This window comes from Catharus ustulatus, chromosome 2 (genome assembly GCF_009819885.2).
Source record: "Catharus ustulatus isolate bCatUst1 chromosome 2, bCatUst1.pri.v2, whole genome shotgun sequence".
NCBI lineage: Eukaryota > Metazoa > Chordata > Aves > Passeriformes > Turdidae > Catharus > Catharus ustulatus.
The window spans coordinates 54,639,298-54,657,631 of record NC_046222.1 but is presented as its reverse complement, the minus strand read 5'-3'; the positions used below and the strand labels follow the sequence as shown (position 1 = coordinate 54,657,631).

General features: G+C 33.3%; 1 protein-coding gene across 14 annotated transcripts in view; it reads right to left on the bottom strand.

The window, feature by feature from the left end:
- The window catches only part of NBEA (neurobeachin), a 471,232-nt gene that overhangs the window by 246,022 nt on the left and 206,876 nt on the right, over positions 1-18,334 (bottom strand). For all 14 annotated transcript variants that reach the window (XM_033085485.1, XM_033085506.1, XM_033085530.1 and 11 more), the window contains one exon: positions 7,937-7,998. In XM_033085485.1, coding sequence (XP_032941376.1) covers positions 7,937-7,998 — 62 coding nt within the window. The remainder of the gene's footprint in view (positions 1-7,936; positions 7,999-18,334) is intronic.

The following is an 18,334-nucleotide window of genomic DNA, read 5'->3' as shown; positions in this document are numbered from 1 at the left end:
GTTTTTAAGATCAAAGAACTGTCCCTACCAGCCCTAGAATTTACCTAAAGATATCAGAGTCTGAAAACGTTGTTTTATTGTTTGGAATGAGAATCAGGTCTAAGAATTCCAGTAACATTGCCTCTATACTTCTCTCACACTCACATACATACTGCTGACAGAGGATAACTAAAATGTACTTTTGGTCTACCATTTTAATAACTTTGGGATCAATTTTAGGTTTTTGTAATTGGTCATCTATTTTAAAAGCAGTTATTTCGCACAATAAGCCAGTTGCAGAATGACTGACGACATCCTCCTGGAAGGAAAATCCGCAAGTATTGGAATACTCCTGACCTCTGGCCAAATCCCAGAAAGGAAAAGAATATGAAACTTTCATAACACTATTTATGTGAATATGAATTTAGTAAAACAAAGGTAACAGAAAGTTTTAGATTACAATTGCCACGGGACTACAGCCTCATTTTCCCTCTATTTTCTTGACTTGAAATAATATGCTAATTTTTTGCTTTCTTGGAAACACAAAGACCCACTGCCCTTCTGATCACCTGTGGTAATTGCCCAATTTATCTTGAAAATGAAGTCAAACATTCCCAGAGGAGCATTTCATTAATATCTTGGAAGAAAAAAAGAAAAAAAAAATCTACAATTGCAAAAACATTTATATTCAAATAACACTAAGGAAACGGTCACAATTATTTAGAAAATTAACCTTCATCATCTTGTAGAAATTCTGCATATCTTCTAATGCAGACAGAAGATATGTGCTACAAGATAAACATATCTCCACAACTTCTAGAGCATATTTCCCACTGGAAAAATATTTTTTCAATTAAGATATGTCAAAATTATTATTAACAACATGCATGCTATGTATGGCAATTAATCCTAAACACCAGTTTACTTGTTACTCAACCACTCTTTGATGTTAGAGATAGATAATTAATTTGAAGTCTTCCCAAAATCAATCAATCTATCTTTGGATGTATGGAAAAGAACTCCTTATATTGTCTCCATTATAGTGAAACCCCTGAAAATTGTGGTATTTTTATTAATAATGATGGGCTCCAGTAATGAGTTTTCTATCTTTTCTCAACCCTTTAAGAAATACCAACTCACTTTGACTTTCTAGGTATTTCCTCCTGATCTAAGGTCCTTCTCAATTGTGTAGGCAGCTTTATAGAAAAATCAGGGGAAGACACCTTGCCACATGAAATATGGAGAAGCTGATTCTTAGTTTTCTGATTCTGCCTGTTTTGCCATGAATCCTGAAGTTGTTCAGATCAGCATCTCAATGATGAGTATTCTTTAATATTTTTTGACAAAAGTACTTTGATAAGGACAGGTATGAGAAAGGACCAGAAGTTTCTTGACAACTCTGGTAGAAGATAAAAAACAAAACATCTTTCTTATTACTAAAAGCAAAACACAAAATTAATTTTCTGAATGTATGGGAATCTGTAAGGACACCTCACAGAATGATGAAGAAAGTAAAATTGCTCAACAAGTAGGAAATAGTTTCCATTTGAAAGCTAGATTATCAGAAGCAGATGACCCAGAGATGAAGACAGATTAGGTTGGAAGACATTCCACACATGGACAACGCAAGAAAATTCTGATACCCCTTTAGTATATATACACATATTAAAAAAAAAATAATCTAATGAAAAACTATTACCTTTCGGAAAATAGTTTTTCAGATTATTTAACAGAATTCCTTATAGCAGGTGAGAAATGCTGAGGGGGAACTTAAAAAAAACCAAAACCACAAAACCCTCTCTCCTTAGGAAACCCCTTAATTTTACAGAAAAAAAAACCAAAACAAAAACCCAAACATAAAAACCAAAACAAAAACCCAAACAAAAAAAGGGAAATTTTTTTTGGCTTCTCCTGTAGCTTGTACTAGAATACATTTTAGAAATTACTAAGTGTAATAGTAGAACAACCTATTTGTATATAAGCCATGTGGTGGATTATGAAGAGCCCAAAATCAACATTAGAACCTAAGTATGTCTTTAAGCTGTACCATATTTGATCCTGCATAAGGACACAGTAGAAATATTGCTTCCCCTTGATGGACCTTTATGTAGTCCAAATAGGATGAGAATATTATAGAAATATATTATATCGTTTCACCTATGAAGATTTCAGTTATTGAGCTTAAATTTGAGCCTGTGGTAAAATGTGAAGATGCAAAGCCTCAATTTGGAGTGACACTGCTGACAATTTCATACACATTTCTAGTGACTTGGCCAGCATATGAAAATCTGTGGGGTTTTTTTGTTCATTTTAACTTCTTGATCTCGCTCTAACTTCTCCCACCAAATGCCAAAATTCCTTTCCTGTATCTTGATTGTCACAGAGGTAGCCTGAATTTCCTAGAGCTCCAGTCATTGATCCGCTTCCTGCTATAAGCTATTGGTTTCATGGCTACTTTAGAAACATAATCAGTTAAAAATAACTTTTTTACTCAGTTAATTTTTGGTTTGATGTGACTGTTTCCACCATTACATACACTGATGAAAGGGAGCAGCAGCAATACAGAGCTAGGCATGGAGAAGATATGATACATCTGCAAGTGTGATCTTGGCCAGAGAGAAGCCTAACCTTACCACTAAAACTGTAGCCTAAGAATATGATTCCATTAGATGCAGAGATCTGAGTTTACATCTTGCTGCCATGAAAACACGAGTTGTGTTTTCTCTTTTCTCCTCTGTACTCCCTGTTTTCCAACCCTGAATCCTTTCTTTTCTTTGAGTAGCTCTGGTGGCTTTTGAACATGGCTCTTAGCTTAACGCACTAAACCAGGGAACAAAGGTCTGAGTAGCTTTTACATGTGTTTGTGAGTAAGTCTTGTAAATATCAGCACTGGTATAGAAGTGGGGTTAGCAGAGAAGAAGCTACAGGATGGAAATAGTATAGCAGATACAGAACTTTGTTAAGATAAATGCTTAAAAGATATGCTGGAAAAAAGGATTATTGAAACAATGAGTTTCTGTATGTTTGCACGTGTGTTCCTATGCATCATTCCCCTCTATAATACCAAATTTTAGTTCAGACTTTTGCAGTGATATTATATGAACATTGTCTCCTATTTCCACTAGTACAAAGAGCCAGTGGAATAACACTATGGAACAAATGGGAAAAAGCAGCAAAACATCCAATTGTTTAATGATAAGAAAAAAGGGAGATTAAAAAATTATATCTTCATAGGATTTTGCATAACCAACCCTAATTTCATCATTGAAGTTATATCAAACTTAATTTCCTAGTAGGTTAAGTTGTAGGTTTTTTTTTTTTTTCCTTAAAGAGAAGCAATTATTTTAAAACTTATCTTCAGCCTTTCCTATTGCGGTTGGTGTCAAAAAGACAAATAGCAAACACTTCTGTAACTGTTCTGCTATCACAGTTACTCTGAAAGGGCTATCACTTATTTAACAAAAAATATAGACTATGAGGACTCTAGGAATACCTCCGGAGGGAGAGCAAGATGTATAATTAAAGGTGAATCTAATATTGGCAACAAGAGTAAGCAGAAAAGAAATATTACAAAAAAAGAAAAGCTATAATGCAAAGTTAAAGGTTTCTGCACAGCAGAGCTGGACAATTCCTCCTTAAGCTCTTCCAAAAAGCCTTGAATACAGTATGTTTAATATCAAGAATTGTGCACTATGCTTCTACTACATGAATCGTTCATTTCAGGGCTTCTTCTAGTCAGCTGCAGGGACCAGAAGAAGACTTTTGTTTAAAAAATTTATTTTCTTGGTTTCTGTGTTGAGAAATTACCAGTTTCTGAAGAGCTATCCCACACTTTGAGGCAGAATGTACATTTAGATGTGCTGGTGTCTACTGAAATCCCTGCAGCACCTGGTTGATGGGTCTTTCTCTATTTTCAGAGACAAAATTACCACCAAATTTTCTCTCTGAGTATTCCTTTTGAATTTACACCAGCCAGGCATATCTTTGGGGTATTCTTTCATTCGTTCATTTGTTTTTACACCTCTCCTTGGAGTGGGATTATTTTCTTGAATTGTTCTGAATTTTTTCCTCCACTTAGGACAATGAGGCATTTATCCTTATAATAGTTGTATTTTTAAACAGATTGAGTAACAAGATGTCTTAAATAATAAGACAGTATTTTCTTTTTAAGAAAATAAATTTTCCTTGTTAATAGATAAGATACAGAAAAGTACAAGTGGCATGAGATAAAACTCCTTTGGGACACAACTACTCAACTTTTTCAGAAGCTGTCTCCCCAAAGAGAAGAATCTGCAAAAGATCTGGAAGTAATTAGAAACTATTGTAGTGTTTTGGTTAGGGGAAAAAAAAAAAGAAAAAAGAATATGAAAAAAAAAAGCAATTGAAATCTAAATCTGATGTAAGAAAGAACTGCACTGCAAAAATTGGTGCATTTTTCTTAAACTGCATGGCTTATTGAAGAAATCTGCCACTCCAACAGCAACACAGCTGTGACATGCTCAACTAGGCTGAGGGAACAAAGACCAGCTAATCAAGCACAGATCTTGTCAAACATAACACATCTTCATCCAGTTTTTGCTAAAATAGACCAAATTCAAATAAAAATGCCTATTTTAGGAAAAGTGAAAATAATTTTATGCTTATTATCAATTATCTAGAAATTTTTTTGAAGTACTTGGATGTGTGATTATGGTTCATATAAGAAATACAGAAAAGAAAGCCTTCAAATTAACCAAAATTTTAATCTAGTGAAGTAGGTGTTACTAGGAAAAAAATATAATACAAGTTACAGTACAAGACAGATTCTGAAAACACAGACTAGTGCTTTTTTTCTTCCCCAAACCTACAAATGATGTACCATTCATACAGGAGTTCCTTTAAAACTTAAAACGTATTTTTCACAGAAACTCCAAATTCCTTTGGGGGAAAGGCTTGATTGCATATCCCTCAGAGCCTAAAAGGCTGCCCATATGAACTGAATTATCCATGACATGTACCTTCAGACATTTGTAATGTGATATTTCATGTAAATTTAGACCATACCCTGGATGTGAGCCGCTGGCAATGTTGATTTTATTCAGGAGCTCAGATAAGAAAAAAAATTCTGACATCCTTGCTAATCTGTAGTCGTTAACATGGAATTTCCAACATAAAAAGCATAAAAGCATCTAATTTGCTGTAGCAAATGAAAGGAAAACAAACTTTGCATTTCCCTTTCCTTTTCAATGTCTAATGTTACTCTGTTCTGTGCAAACAAAATTGTACTTTTCAAAGGTTTTTATTATCATCATCTATCTTTTGAGTGACACATTTCAAACTTCTCCACATAATCTGTAAAATGTCATTCAATTTGAATATGAAGGATTTACTTATGTTAGGAAGAAAAGCCCTATTTACACTGGGATTATTAAAAACCCACAAACTGCCTATTTTATGCAGTCTTTCCAGTTCATATTGCTTAATTTGTCATAAGGAAAAACTCAGGTAGCACTGTCTCTTCTTTTTATGAGATGACTTATCCTCATTTGCTGTGGAGAACATCTACGATCCTAATTCCAAATTCTGTTAGCATGAGGCTGGATTGTGATACTTGGCTTTAATTTTCTTCTAGCCATTTTATTTATTAGTATTTTCATACCATTTATCTCATAGTCTCTTTTGACAGATAGTTTTAAAGTGTAAATAGAAAAAAAAAATCTTCCCTGCAGATGAATAGAAGTACAGACTGTTTTGTTTACACCAATAGGATTAACCACTATGTTCTGTGGAGGTGCTACTGTTCAGAAGAGTATTCCAGAGGTCAGAAGGTGAGGGAGGGGACTGCAATTTGCAGCACTAAGGCCCCCTGTTGACCAGTTCCTGTAGAAACAATTACCATGACTCCCCCAACAAACACTACAGCGTTAGCTCCTGAAGTACTTACTAATAAATACACATCTGGGGACAAAATCCTCCTTATTTAGAAGACAAGGAAACTAACCTGAAGTATCAAATGGGGTATAAAAACTAAAAGCTTGCAATTTCCCTAAGTAATTAGGTAGATGTAAAAGACTTCTTCCAAGCAAACACTGAAGAAAATAAATAAATGTTTAAAGCTTCAAAATGATTAGGCTCTTCCCATTATTCCAGGTGTAAAGTGAATTTTATTTTTAAAATAATTTGAAATAAAACCCAACATGCATAGTAGTCATAAAAATAACAAATTGATTTTTGCTGCATTTGTTACATAGCTTTACTGAGATGTCTAAAGAAAGAGCATTGCAGAAAGAGCTTAAATTTCTCTCTCTTCCTTTCAATCAATATTTGAGGCAAAGTTTCATCTCCAGGGCCCTTAATGGCAGGAATTCCTGGAGCCAGCAAATGAGTAATGTTAAACCTATGATTAGATGATGAGGCCATCAAAGACACTAGACCCTAATGCTACATTCCACTTTATTCCTGAGAACTGCAGTAAAACCAAAGGCTGGGGAAGAAAGAACTGCAACTTATTCCTTCCCTCGAAAAAATGTTTCAAGAGCTGCTAAGAAAAGAAAAAAGTTGTATGATATGAACATTGAGCTCAGAAGTCTTAATGGATCTTTTGGAATTTTCTTGGAACTGAGGACTTCACCATTAGGTAAGAAATTTTTCAAGTGCCCTGCTAGAGAAGGTTTGAAGTTGAAATCCCACTGAGGATTCCTGCCAGGGATGTATTTTTCTTTTACTTTTTCCTAACTGATATTCCTCTAAAAGAGGAAGAAAAAAAAAAAAAAAAAAGAAGAGGAAAAAAAATAAAAAGGAAAACAAGATTTAATGATTTCCTTATGACACAAGCTTGAAGAAATGCAACCTACAGACAGGCAAGGTAAGTTGAAACACTTTCCACCAAAACCAGTTGTAAATGTTTATTATTTTCAGTTAGATTTCTGAAAAGTAGATCCTCATTTCAATTGTCCCTAGAAATGCCTTTGTTTACAGTGTATTTTTGGTGTATGCAGTCAATGTGCAGTAGTGAATGCTTAAGAAAAGCTACAAAGCAGTAATTTTCTTTGATAATTACATAATAAGTTAACCTGGGCATTTTATAAACAAACTTGTTTTGAGTTGAGCCAGTATTATAGTTCTGTAGGGAAGGTGGTTAATGAAATGCTGTTATAAGTTTTTAGAGAAATATGAAAAACTTGTAAAGTTATTCGGATCTGTTGGGAAGTCATATTTTTCTTACATTCCACAAAGTGAACAAAGTTGTAAAATGTTTGCTGATAACTTCTTACTGGCAGTACAAAGTAAAAGGGTATATACACAATATTAGCCAATTACACTTCTATCAAAACAAATAATATGAAAATTGAGATATAAATAATCCAAACAGTATGAGAAACTAGTTTAGCTTTCAATATTTAATTTTTGAAAGCATTTCAAAACATTAATTAATTTGGATTTCTGAGAAACCCATTACTGTTGTGTGTTAAAACCCCAAGAATTAACCACAGAATTCTTGTATAGAAATGTGCTGCTTCTGCCAGGTTTTGAGGACTACCTAATCCATATTTCTTTGCTGTTTATATACTGACAGGTAAGTAAAATATTTAATGTTATGTCATGTATATCAAAAGTAATAAAGTCAGCATAAAGTTTTAAGAATCACAAATTCAATGACAAATTTCAACAAAATTATGACCACAGCATCCTTACATATTCTACATAAGAACAGGCTTGAATGAGAGCTCATACACAGAGAAAATGCATAATATACATCCATACACCTTTAGAACATAAATGCAAGTAATACATAACTGTATACACTGAATATAGAAAAACTATAGAATGCATATCTAAAAAAAAAAATCTACAATTTTTATATTACCAGAATAAATCAATTTGTATTTTTTTTTAATGAAATGGAAGAATGAAACAAACTTTGGCTGGCAGTAATTATACAAGAAAATTAATACAATCAAAACCAGAGATGTCTTACCTGTGAACAAAGCAGCATAACCAGTTCAACCACTGAAGTACTTGACTTCATACAAACAAGACCTGCAATAAACAGTCAAAAATCAGTTTAAAAGGTGGTGGTATTTCGATATTACAGCTCCATGGTTCCAGAGATCCATAAAATATATAAAATGTATATTTTTTATAACTCAAATATAGTAAAACAAGTTTCAAGCACAATTAACTGAGAATTTCAGATTCAAGTATATTTAAATGTTCATAAGAATCACCTGCAATAATCTAGACCAGTTCAGGACAGAATGTCTTCTAATTACTTTTGACATTTAGCTTACTTATTTAAAAAAATAAATATTGGTATAATCCAAAGAAATTTAATGTATGATAAACACAAGTTAACAGCTTCTGAATATTAGATCATGTAAATTCTTAAGAATAAAGTGATCCGTTAATAACAGGTAAAGAATAAAGCTTCGGCTTAGATATTATTTTAATTTTCTTCTGGTAATTGATTATCATGTAATTGAATGCCTGAGTATTAATGAAAGAGGTATTCATGTGAGATCCTATCTTTATTAAAATCAAATGCCATAATTTTTAGGGCGTGTTTCTTAAAACAAACATGTTTCTTAAAACAAACCTTTAATTATTAGTCTAACTATTACTCATTGTTTAGAACTTAATCTAAATAGTTAATACCTAATAACATTGTGACGATTGCAAATACTTGTTTGCAGCTTTGGGAATGTAAATTTACTCTCTAAGAGAAGAATGCCATATCTAAGTATTTTAAAGATGCATTGTAATGACACTTCCAGGAAGTTTCATTTCTACTGTTAACTTTACTTGTGCTAGTTTCTGTTATCTAAAATCATACAGACGTTAATATGATGCTTTAGGGCATGGAAAAATTGTCTGTGTTATAAAAAGGATAAATTTACAAATAAGCTTACAAGTAAAGACTAAATAGGTGGCTGGAAAGCAAAGATGTGCTTTAAGAAGGTTTCTAAAAACAGTGATTAGAGACAAAAGCAATCCTACATGCTAGCATGTATATTTATTTCTGGTAGTGGATAAACACTCTTTTGTGCCCATTTTGCTAACAACCACATCCTTATTATACAGTAACACAGAACAAGCTGTAAGAAGCCACTAGGCTTCCATTCTATCAGATATGGGGGCAGACAGTTAATGAAATAAGAGGCAGATGTGCAAAACTCATTTAGGGAAACAATTGCTGTAATTGATCAGCTATTCTCATGCTCAAGTGCTAGAGGATCAGAAAGATTAATGACATACTTATCACCTGCAGGCTACCTCCACTGTTTGGAAGCTGACAAAGAAAATCCAAACAGAAGACTGAACTCTACAGTTAAGCCAATGCAGGTAGGACAGACACATCAAGTATTTCATCCCAGAATGTTGTCTGATTTATTATGAATTCACATCTTATTATGTAAAAAAAAAAAAAAAAAAAAAGAACAACAACAAAAAAAAAACAACATAAAAACCCCTTTCTGTCACACACTCACTTATCTTTCAAAATCAGACCTCAGGTGTACTGAAACATGACTAAGGCAAAATAATGCCCTTGGAAACCTATTCCCATGCTACAGTCTAAGTTACATAAAAGTGATTATGCATCAGCAGTAATGTCTTTTTATCCTCACCAGGTTTTCAAAAAGAAAACTTGATATTAAATATATGCTTTGAAGAGAAACACATAATGAATATTTTCTGGCTTAATTAATTAAATTAGAAGTTCTTGACTTTCAAAGACAGTTGGGGTTTCTGATGCTACCTGTGCAGATTCAAAAAATTTGAAAAAAAATTGGCTTGTGGACCAAAACAAACATGCCTAAAGTGGCACAAAGCTAGAATAAATACTCGTTATTATCATCTAGATAACGATGATCTAGTCCTAATAACACAAAGCCGCTGACATGACAAAACATGACTGTTTGACAAAGTCATAATTGCTTAGACCAAAATTATCTATTTGCAATAAGAATTTTTATACACTCTACCTAACTTTTTAATAATTTGATAATGATATGGCTCTAAGTGGTCATTTGACCTCAAGCTGATGTCTTTTCACTATTCCTCTGGACATTACTTGATAATTTTTACATATCACATCTAATCAACTGCAAGCTTGGATGTAGCAGTCCAGCACTGGAAAGGAGACTCAAACTGGTTTTGGTGAAATTCAGAAAAAGAAAGAGAAGGATACAGAACTGACATCTGGTTAGCACATCAGTAGGCCCATGAATTCTAACCAGCTCTTTAATTGCCTGCTGATGAAACAACCCATTGGTAACAGCCATTAACACCTCTCATAACCACTAGTATTAAAAGAAGCTGGTTTCCACGTCCAAAAGAAACAAATAATTATCTTAGAGACTATAGCACTATTCTCATATGAAAACACAGAGAGATATAGGAAAGCTCATCAAAGAAGGTCATTGTGTCAATGATGTTTGTCTCAGTCTACTGCAAAAATTAAGTGTGCAGCTCTCTACTTATAAGTCAGCAGAATTGGGAGTGGCCCAGAAAATGGGGAATCCTGTGCACCTTGATGGTCGGTAAGAAGGAAATGGAAATACTTTCTGTTCAGCTTTAATTGCTCATATCATACATTCCTTGAAGCAAAACGGAATACAGAAATGTGAAACATTCATAGCAGAGCCACCATTTTGCTTTATAAATTTCTTACTTATCATCCCCCTAATCCTACTTCAGGGACTCCTTTCACTCAAACCACTAGGGAAAGTGTGTGCCCTCCATTATATGCTCCATTTCCTCCATCCTAGCTGCCAAGGGCTCTGTTGTGCTTCTTCCCATTTTCACTACTTCCTGATTGAGAAGTTAAGATTTGAAATAAAAAAAAGATTTTTTTTTTCCTCTTACACAAAACACAATTAATCATCAAAATCTACTGTCAGAGTTGTTGTGCAGTCAATAGTTGCGAATGATAAAACCAGATCAGACCTAATGGAGGATAGATCCATTTCTGCCTATGAGGAAAAACTGTCAGAATGCAATCTCTGGTTGCATTATGAAGATCCCACATCATCAAAAGTTGCAGGAGCAAGTTTAGGAAGAACCAAATCCCTGTCCTATTTAACTTTTCCTTCATAGACCAGAAAAAAAAAGATAATTTTATTACTCTTTCAGTTTCTAAATTTGCACCCTCCTCTCTTTTAGTAGTCTGAATTGTGTGAATTGAGTCATTTCTTTTGGCATAGAACAGGAACAAAAAAAAAATTTCCCTCAGTGCACAGTCTATATCCTGACAGACAAAAATTAAAAGAGGGGTAGAAAAGTTCTCCTCTCAGTTTTTAGACAGTGCAGAAGACATAAACTAGTTGAGGTTGCTTCATAAAATTTAAAGTAGAATTTCTAGTATGAATCAGATTAAATACCAATTTTCCAATTGATTTTCTAAGTTCCAAATGTGCTAACAACTGTATTTTTCTTCCTCTTTACTATTTTGCAGAGTTTTTAGTGTGTGCAAAATATTATTAATTTTACATAATGGGGAAAAAAAAGATATAACAAGCTTGGAAAAATAATGGCTTCTCTGATTGAAGAGGGCACACAAACCTATTTGCAGTTCTCTTCCCCCTCCTTAACTCTAATGAGAATAAGTTTGCCACTCAAACTAAAACTGTTGCCTGCATTCTTCAGCTGCAGATAAGTTCTTCCTATACCATCTGTATCGAATGCCATTAAGGAAGCTAATGTAATTACTAAAATACAAGTGGATATTTCCTGCATACAGCAGGGTTAAAAAGGTCACTGTTGAACTGAATGGAGTATGTGCTTTTTACATTTGCTGTTCTTAGTACTTTTCTTCATGGTCTATTCTCAGTTCATTAAATATAGTCATCAAAATTCAGTAATTTGATGGCAACAATGACCACATATATGGATGCAAAAACTGGGAGCATCAAGTGCATGACCTTGGCTAATCTGGAATAAATGATGTATGCTGGGCAATTATCTTGAAATGCTCTGTTTTACTTGACTTCTTTTTCAGTGTTCTTCTGTTGGCCCAAAGATATGCTAATTATTTCTTTTCACTATGACTTATTAATGTCTAAAAAAAGATTAATTTCAACTGTACTGTTTTAGTCATGCCTGTGGCATTAATGAAGTCATGGGTTCAAAATTTCCAAGTCACCATGCTGAACTAGTCAGTGTAAATTTCCATTTTGAAGAAATATAATGTAGGCTGATAAAATCAATTTTTTAAAAAAAATCCTTATGAAATAAGATCATGGTTTTGAACTTCTTTTTATTATTATTAATACAATGTGTGTATGAGTCTAACTGAATACCACCACAATTTCATCTGGTATTTATCAAGGTTTGCCTGCATTTCTTTCAATGATTTTACTTTGTGTCAACTTAAACCCTTATTGGAACTGGAATCAATTGTAATACTAGCAAAAACAAAACTAAATGCTTTTATAGCTCATATTTAGCTTAGAAAAAAAGATGCAATTAACAAAACCTTGGAGCCTGCAGAAATCTTTCACTCAATTATAGCTTCTGCTTATCTGAAAAATCTCAGGTATTGCTAGGTAAAACATCTGAGAAAGTTTAATCCATTTGATTCAGTTCACAGAGAAAAATTGGTCTTTATTACTCTAGAGCATGTCATCAAAACTATAGGAGCTTTGTATAGTACAACACGCTTATGAAAAAATACACACATACTACTAAATCCATTATTTCAGTAACATGTGAAAAGTGTGTAAATTTTACCTAGAAATGAGCAAAAGTACCTAAAACTAGACAAAAAATCAGAAAACACTTTAATTCTTCTTTGTAACTTTTTTTTCCCTAAGGTAAGATTTCATTTTAATTTCCTAGTGACATAGTCTTCCATGTACCTTAAACAAAACTGTATTGTTTCAAATTGTTCATAATAATTATGGGTAATTCATACTGTGATATCTCTTCCCATAATCCTCAGTGATTTCTGTGCCATGAGACAGAGTAGGAATTTTCTACTGGTAATTACCACTCAAAAACGGGTTTTTATTTTTGATAGACTATTCCCCTATACTTTGTTCAGCATTTGTTAGGAATGGCACAACAAAATTTCAAGGACATTTCTCACTGGGCACAGAAACTAAAGCATGTTTACTAGGACTACTAGGAAAAAAAATGATGGTGATATTTTGGTTGTAATTGTGAGTTTACCTTAAAATTTATTTGTTCTTTCTAACTCTCTTTCTTCTGCCAGCAAAATCTGGCAGATGATTTCTTGAAATATATTTATAAGTCCAATTTATAATCAAAAAAATAACCTTAGAACTCTTTTTTTTTGACCCCCCAAAAAAAGTTATTTGGATAATTGAAATCTACATTACTCCCTCTCTTCCATAGGTTGTCACTCAGAGAAAATTAGATTGAAATTAATGTTTTTCATGAATTATCAGGTTGCTGGGGAGCTCCCCACAGATCTGAAATGAGACAGTATGGATAGAAAATAGAAGATTGGTGGAAAGTTTTAAAGTAAATGTTAAGTATGCAAAACTTAAACTAAAACAACAGATGTTATTATTCCAAACCAAGAAATTATTGAGGGTCTAGGGGGAGGGAGAGGAAGATACGTATTAAACAGAATGCAAAGTTTTACAAGATTACACTCAACATTGGTTTTAAAACCATACATATGTCACATATTTTGTAGGCATTTAAATTACTCTAATGGTTCTTAATTTACGAAAAGCAAAGGCTGGGAAACATTCAGGATTTGAAGAAAGTCTGCAGATGGAAATCACAGCCATGTTGTAAAATAATTAAACTTTGCTTTTACTAGATGAAAGAAAACACTCTTGCAAAGAACGTTAAACCACTAAAATAACAAAGTCAGGGTTATGGATTTAACAATCCCTTCAGCAGCCTTGACTGACAACATCACCAACTCTAGGGACCATGAAGGATGGCTGTATTAGTACTCTAGGGACCATTCTTTGATGGGCAAATCTCCTTTACAGAAGAGAAGAGTGACACAGAAGAATACAGTGAGTGTGAATTCAGCTCCATGGTTTTTAGTCCATCAAAACAGTTACAATTCTTCAAGGATTTTTTTTTTTTTTTTTTTTTTTTGTGGTGAAAGACACTGCACAGTACAAGCAATATTCTTTTTATTGCTGGAAATCTAGGAAAGGTGTCATCCAGATTATCAAATGGAATACTTTTAGAATTTTATCATAAATCTTTAGAACTAACATCTTGGGATAAACACCGCAAATAAACAGTGATAGGTCTACAAAACCAAACTCACATGGGTCAGCCCTTTTAGTCAGATCTGTAAAATAAAACAGACTTTAATATTGGGGCAATATTTAAAAGAGTAAGAATGGTATGTAATAGTCTCTTTAATTATTTTATTAAAGTGAGAAAACCTAAACTTCACCACTGCAGTTACTAAAAAGGAATCTAAATACGGACTGGAAAACGTCCAGATGGAATCACAGAATGGCAAAAACCCTTGAGAGTGTACCCACAGAGAGGGGATTTATTACAAAGCATACATGATTTAGTTTTTAAAATTGCAGACTTTCATACAGTAATCCCATGAGCTGTAATGATATTGACAAAACTGATGCTAGTGCTGCACTACTCTGAGGAGTCCAGCCTTAAGTTTACCTGTGGATTTTCTGACTATTTTCCTTTGGTGTAATGGGATGCACAAATTCCCATTCATCAAATTAGAAGGAGATTACTTCACCTATAAAATAAAATCCACTACCATTGTTCAGTTTAATATACCACAGAAGATTTTCAAAACTGATTCAGTTTTTCATTTAATACCTATGGTAATTTTTTATTTGGCCAGTGCTCCACTGGGATTTACTCAATATATGCATTTGTGTTTCACTGTCTTTCTCTTAAAACAGTATTTTTTTGAACAGAACTCTTTCCAAATATCTTCCAAATCTTTCTAAATATTGTGGCATAGTTAAATAATTTGCTTAGCCAACTTTTATAACAGAAGGGATCTAAAATTTACATCAATCTATCATGTATGAATTGAGAAATTATCCTACTCAGTATTAACAACACAAAAACAATAACAAAAATATCCTTTTTTATATAAAAAAATTCAACACAAATATTAATTATAAGAAAACAATTCCCTGTTAAATTTAAGTGAAGGAAATTTTTTTTTAAACAGTATGACACATATTTACTAGAATTTGTTTGTAAATTAAATGTATTTCCTCATCTTCTAAAGTTCTCTTCTAGACTACAGGCAAAAGCACCCAAGTCAATGATCACACTTCACTGCAGTTGATCAAACTAAAATATTTCTAATCTTGAAAAGGTCTGTAAATAGAATTGTTGCTTTTCTGTCAAAATGTATTTTCTTTTGAGGTAGGCTTAGTAAGTTATAAACCTTTTTTTTTTTCCAGCAGAAGCCTGGAAAACACCTACAATTTCAGGTTCTAGAAAATACCAAACTCTTATCTATCTAGAAAGAATCTCAATGAAAAGAATTCCAGTTTTTTCTTCCAAAACCAAACAGTCCACTGTGAGAATTCAAATAATATCTCAAAACTCTTCTGATTTCCCTCTTTATACTAAGATATTATTCAAATAAGTAGCTCAGAACTGTCAGTAAATTTCCACCACAACTGCTGCCAGGGACATTTTATTTCAATGGAAGACTAACATTAATTGATAAAGACATTTAAAAATTAATTTAAAATGTGACAATTTTAAATATTTTCAAAGTTTTGTCATGTGGTATTTTCCTGTCATTCTTTTCTTGAAAATGTCAATTTTGTGGTTAAATTTGTAGAAAAATTACTACATGAAAACAAGTGATGCCAAACTTGTCACATATTTAATACATGGAAAAAAGAGATTTTCTTATTTAAATGAAGAAACATCTACATCTCCTTTCTCTTTTATTCTCAATTTTTCACCTCCTCTCAAATCTGAGTAATATGAAATACATTTTGGAAGTATTACCTCAGTAGTGAATTATTTTCAAAGAATATACAAGCAGAACTAAAGACATTCATTTCACTCACTAACACAAGTATAAGTTTATATCTTCACTACAACAATGGTGCTTTCTGCTCACCCCAAGAACCTTTTCCAAGTCTTTCTAAGGTTGTCAAAAGGGACATCCTGGAAAAGATACATCATAGGTACAACCCCAAATAACAGCCTCTAGAATATCAGGATTTCCCTGAAAAGGCATTATTTAATGTAATATTTTCCTTAGGTATGATGTTCTATTTTTACTTCTGAAGTTTATCACCTTTTCCTTAGCTTCAGTCTATGACTTATTCCTATTTGATGACCAATTTTATGAGCCTATTCCTTCCTGTTTCTCTCGTCTTACAGTAAACATAGGAATTGCTTTTTTTGTTTTTTTTCTTTCTATTATTTCCTTCTAGCTCTTTGTTACATTCTTTCCTATTATTAGGGGGGGAATTATCATCATGGTATGACAAAACTGAAATAGGTGCCTGGTGAATGACAAAAAAGGATGGTGAGAAAAGGTTAAGCTTCACAGCAATGAAACCACTTACTCTTACTGATCCTCCTTACTTATATTTCTTCTCTTCAGCAATATTGGGGCCACACTGAGTGAACCAATGCAGCTGCACATAGGCAGTATAACGAAACCTCAGAGCTCATGCAGCTTCCTAAATTTCTAAGGCCAAGATGACCTTACTTTAGGTAGATGTGATCTCCTGAGTAGCAAAACTAATTTTTGTATAAATATAAATCTTTCTTGAGCATTTGATAACAAGAATAGGAAAATAAAAATCTCTAAGCTGAACTTTGCTGACCTTAGTTGGCAGCCATCAGATCTCACTTCTATCCTGAAGCCCTACTGACAAATGGTAATCATTCTGAAACAGTGTCTCTCAAAACACAAAAAAACCTTCCACAGTCATAGATCTCTTCAAATAACTTGTATTCCTTGTGTTTCAGTTTTCTGTATTTACTTGACAGTAACATTGTTATGAGCTCTCCCTAGACCTGCTTTGACATCACTTTGCCATCTTAATTTGACATATCACAACTGTCTCTGTTGTCTGACAAGTTCTTTCAGCATGAGGTTTTCTCATTGCAAGAAAATCTCCACAGACAAGAAGTATAAAAAGACTGAATAATAAAATTCCACACACCATCAGACAAAAACATGATATAAGAGAATAGATGTTTAGCAGATATGAGGATCTTTTTTGAGGGAGGTAGAATTTAACATAAAGTTGCACTGAACACAGTAAAGATCTGAGTAAAATATCTTAGTTCTTGCAAAAATAATCCCAGGTATGTAGGGAATCTGTTAATATCTAGGCAAATCAAGATAGATGGTTCATTAATGTTTATACTATAACATTTTCTCCCATCAAAAAAGGCTCTATAAACAGGTATATTTTTAAAATTCAAGCATATTTAAGTCTTGGAAGCATGGAAACAAGCAAATCCATATCCAACAGGATGAACTGAAGAAGTGCCTGTAATTCATCAGGACCAGGAAGGAAACTGGTAAATTTGGTCACTAATTAAAATGTTCCATCCTGGGTCATAAGAACAGGTGATAAGTAGACAGAAAGTTAAGGAATATATATGGAAAAATTGTGACCAGCCCTAAATGAGATTAATTTTGCAAAGAACCGCTTCTTAGAACTCTGACTACATGGAAAAGGATTATTTTACTATGACATCTTTCAGGGCAATATCTGATACAGAGATGTTATTTGCACCCTATAGATTATAAGAGTTAGGTAGTTCTCTGGAAAACACTGCTGGTGTAATAAAGTAGATTGATTCCATTTTTAAGCCTTTAGAGAACAAGGGCTGGGGCAAATACCATCCTAAGTGTTTCAAGTCCAAAATCAGGCAGAGTCCCCTGCTGAGTTCTGAATGATGAATTAAGTGGAATAAGAACCAGAGAACCTCTGCCTGTGGAGAGCTTCAGTCACAGCATGAACATCCTGTAGATACTGAATACCATTTTGGCACACCACCTCGTTTTTCTTTGGACCTGGACAGTAGAGGAGAAAATAATAAGAGGGGAAAAGGTGGCTGTTCCAAAAAAAAAAAAAAATATTGTACAACTCAGTTCAGTGTTACCATTCAGTACTGCTGTATACCTGATATGAGGAGTCCACCTACAGGCTGTGCTACAGTAGCGCCTGCATATGTTTAGAAATTTGTCTAGAATCTTTTAAAAATTATTGTCTTAAAATAACTTCAAATAGTTCTCTTGATACTTTTTTTTTTTTTTTTGGTAGTAGGTTAGTATTAAAACTCACTTCAAAAATATTTTCCACTGAAGCAGAAAGTTAAAGCAAGAAGACAGAAACTGGATTAATAAAAAGATAGACTATCAAAGAGGGTAACAGGGATATGGACATCAGGGAAAGTA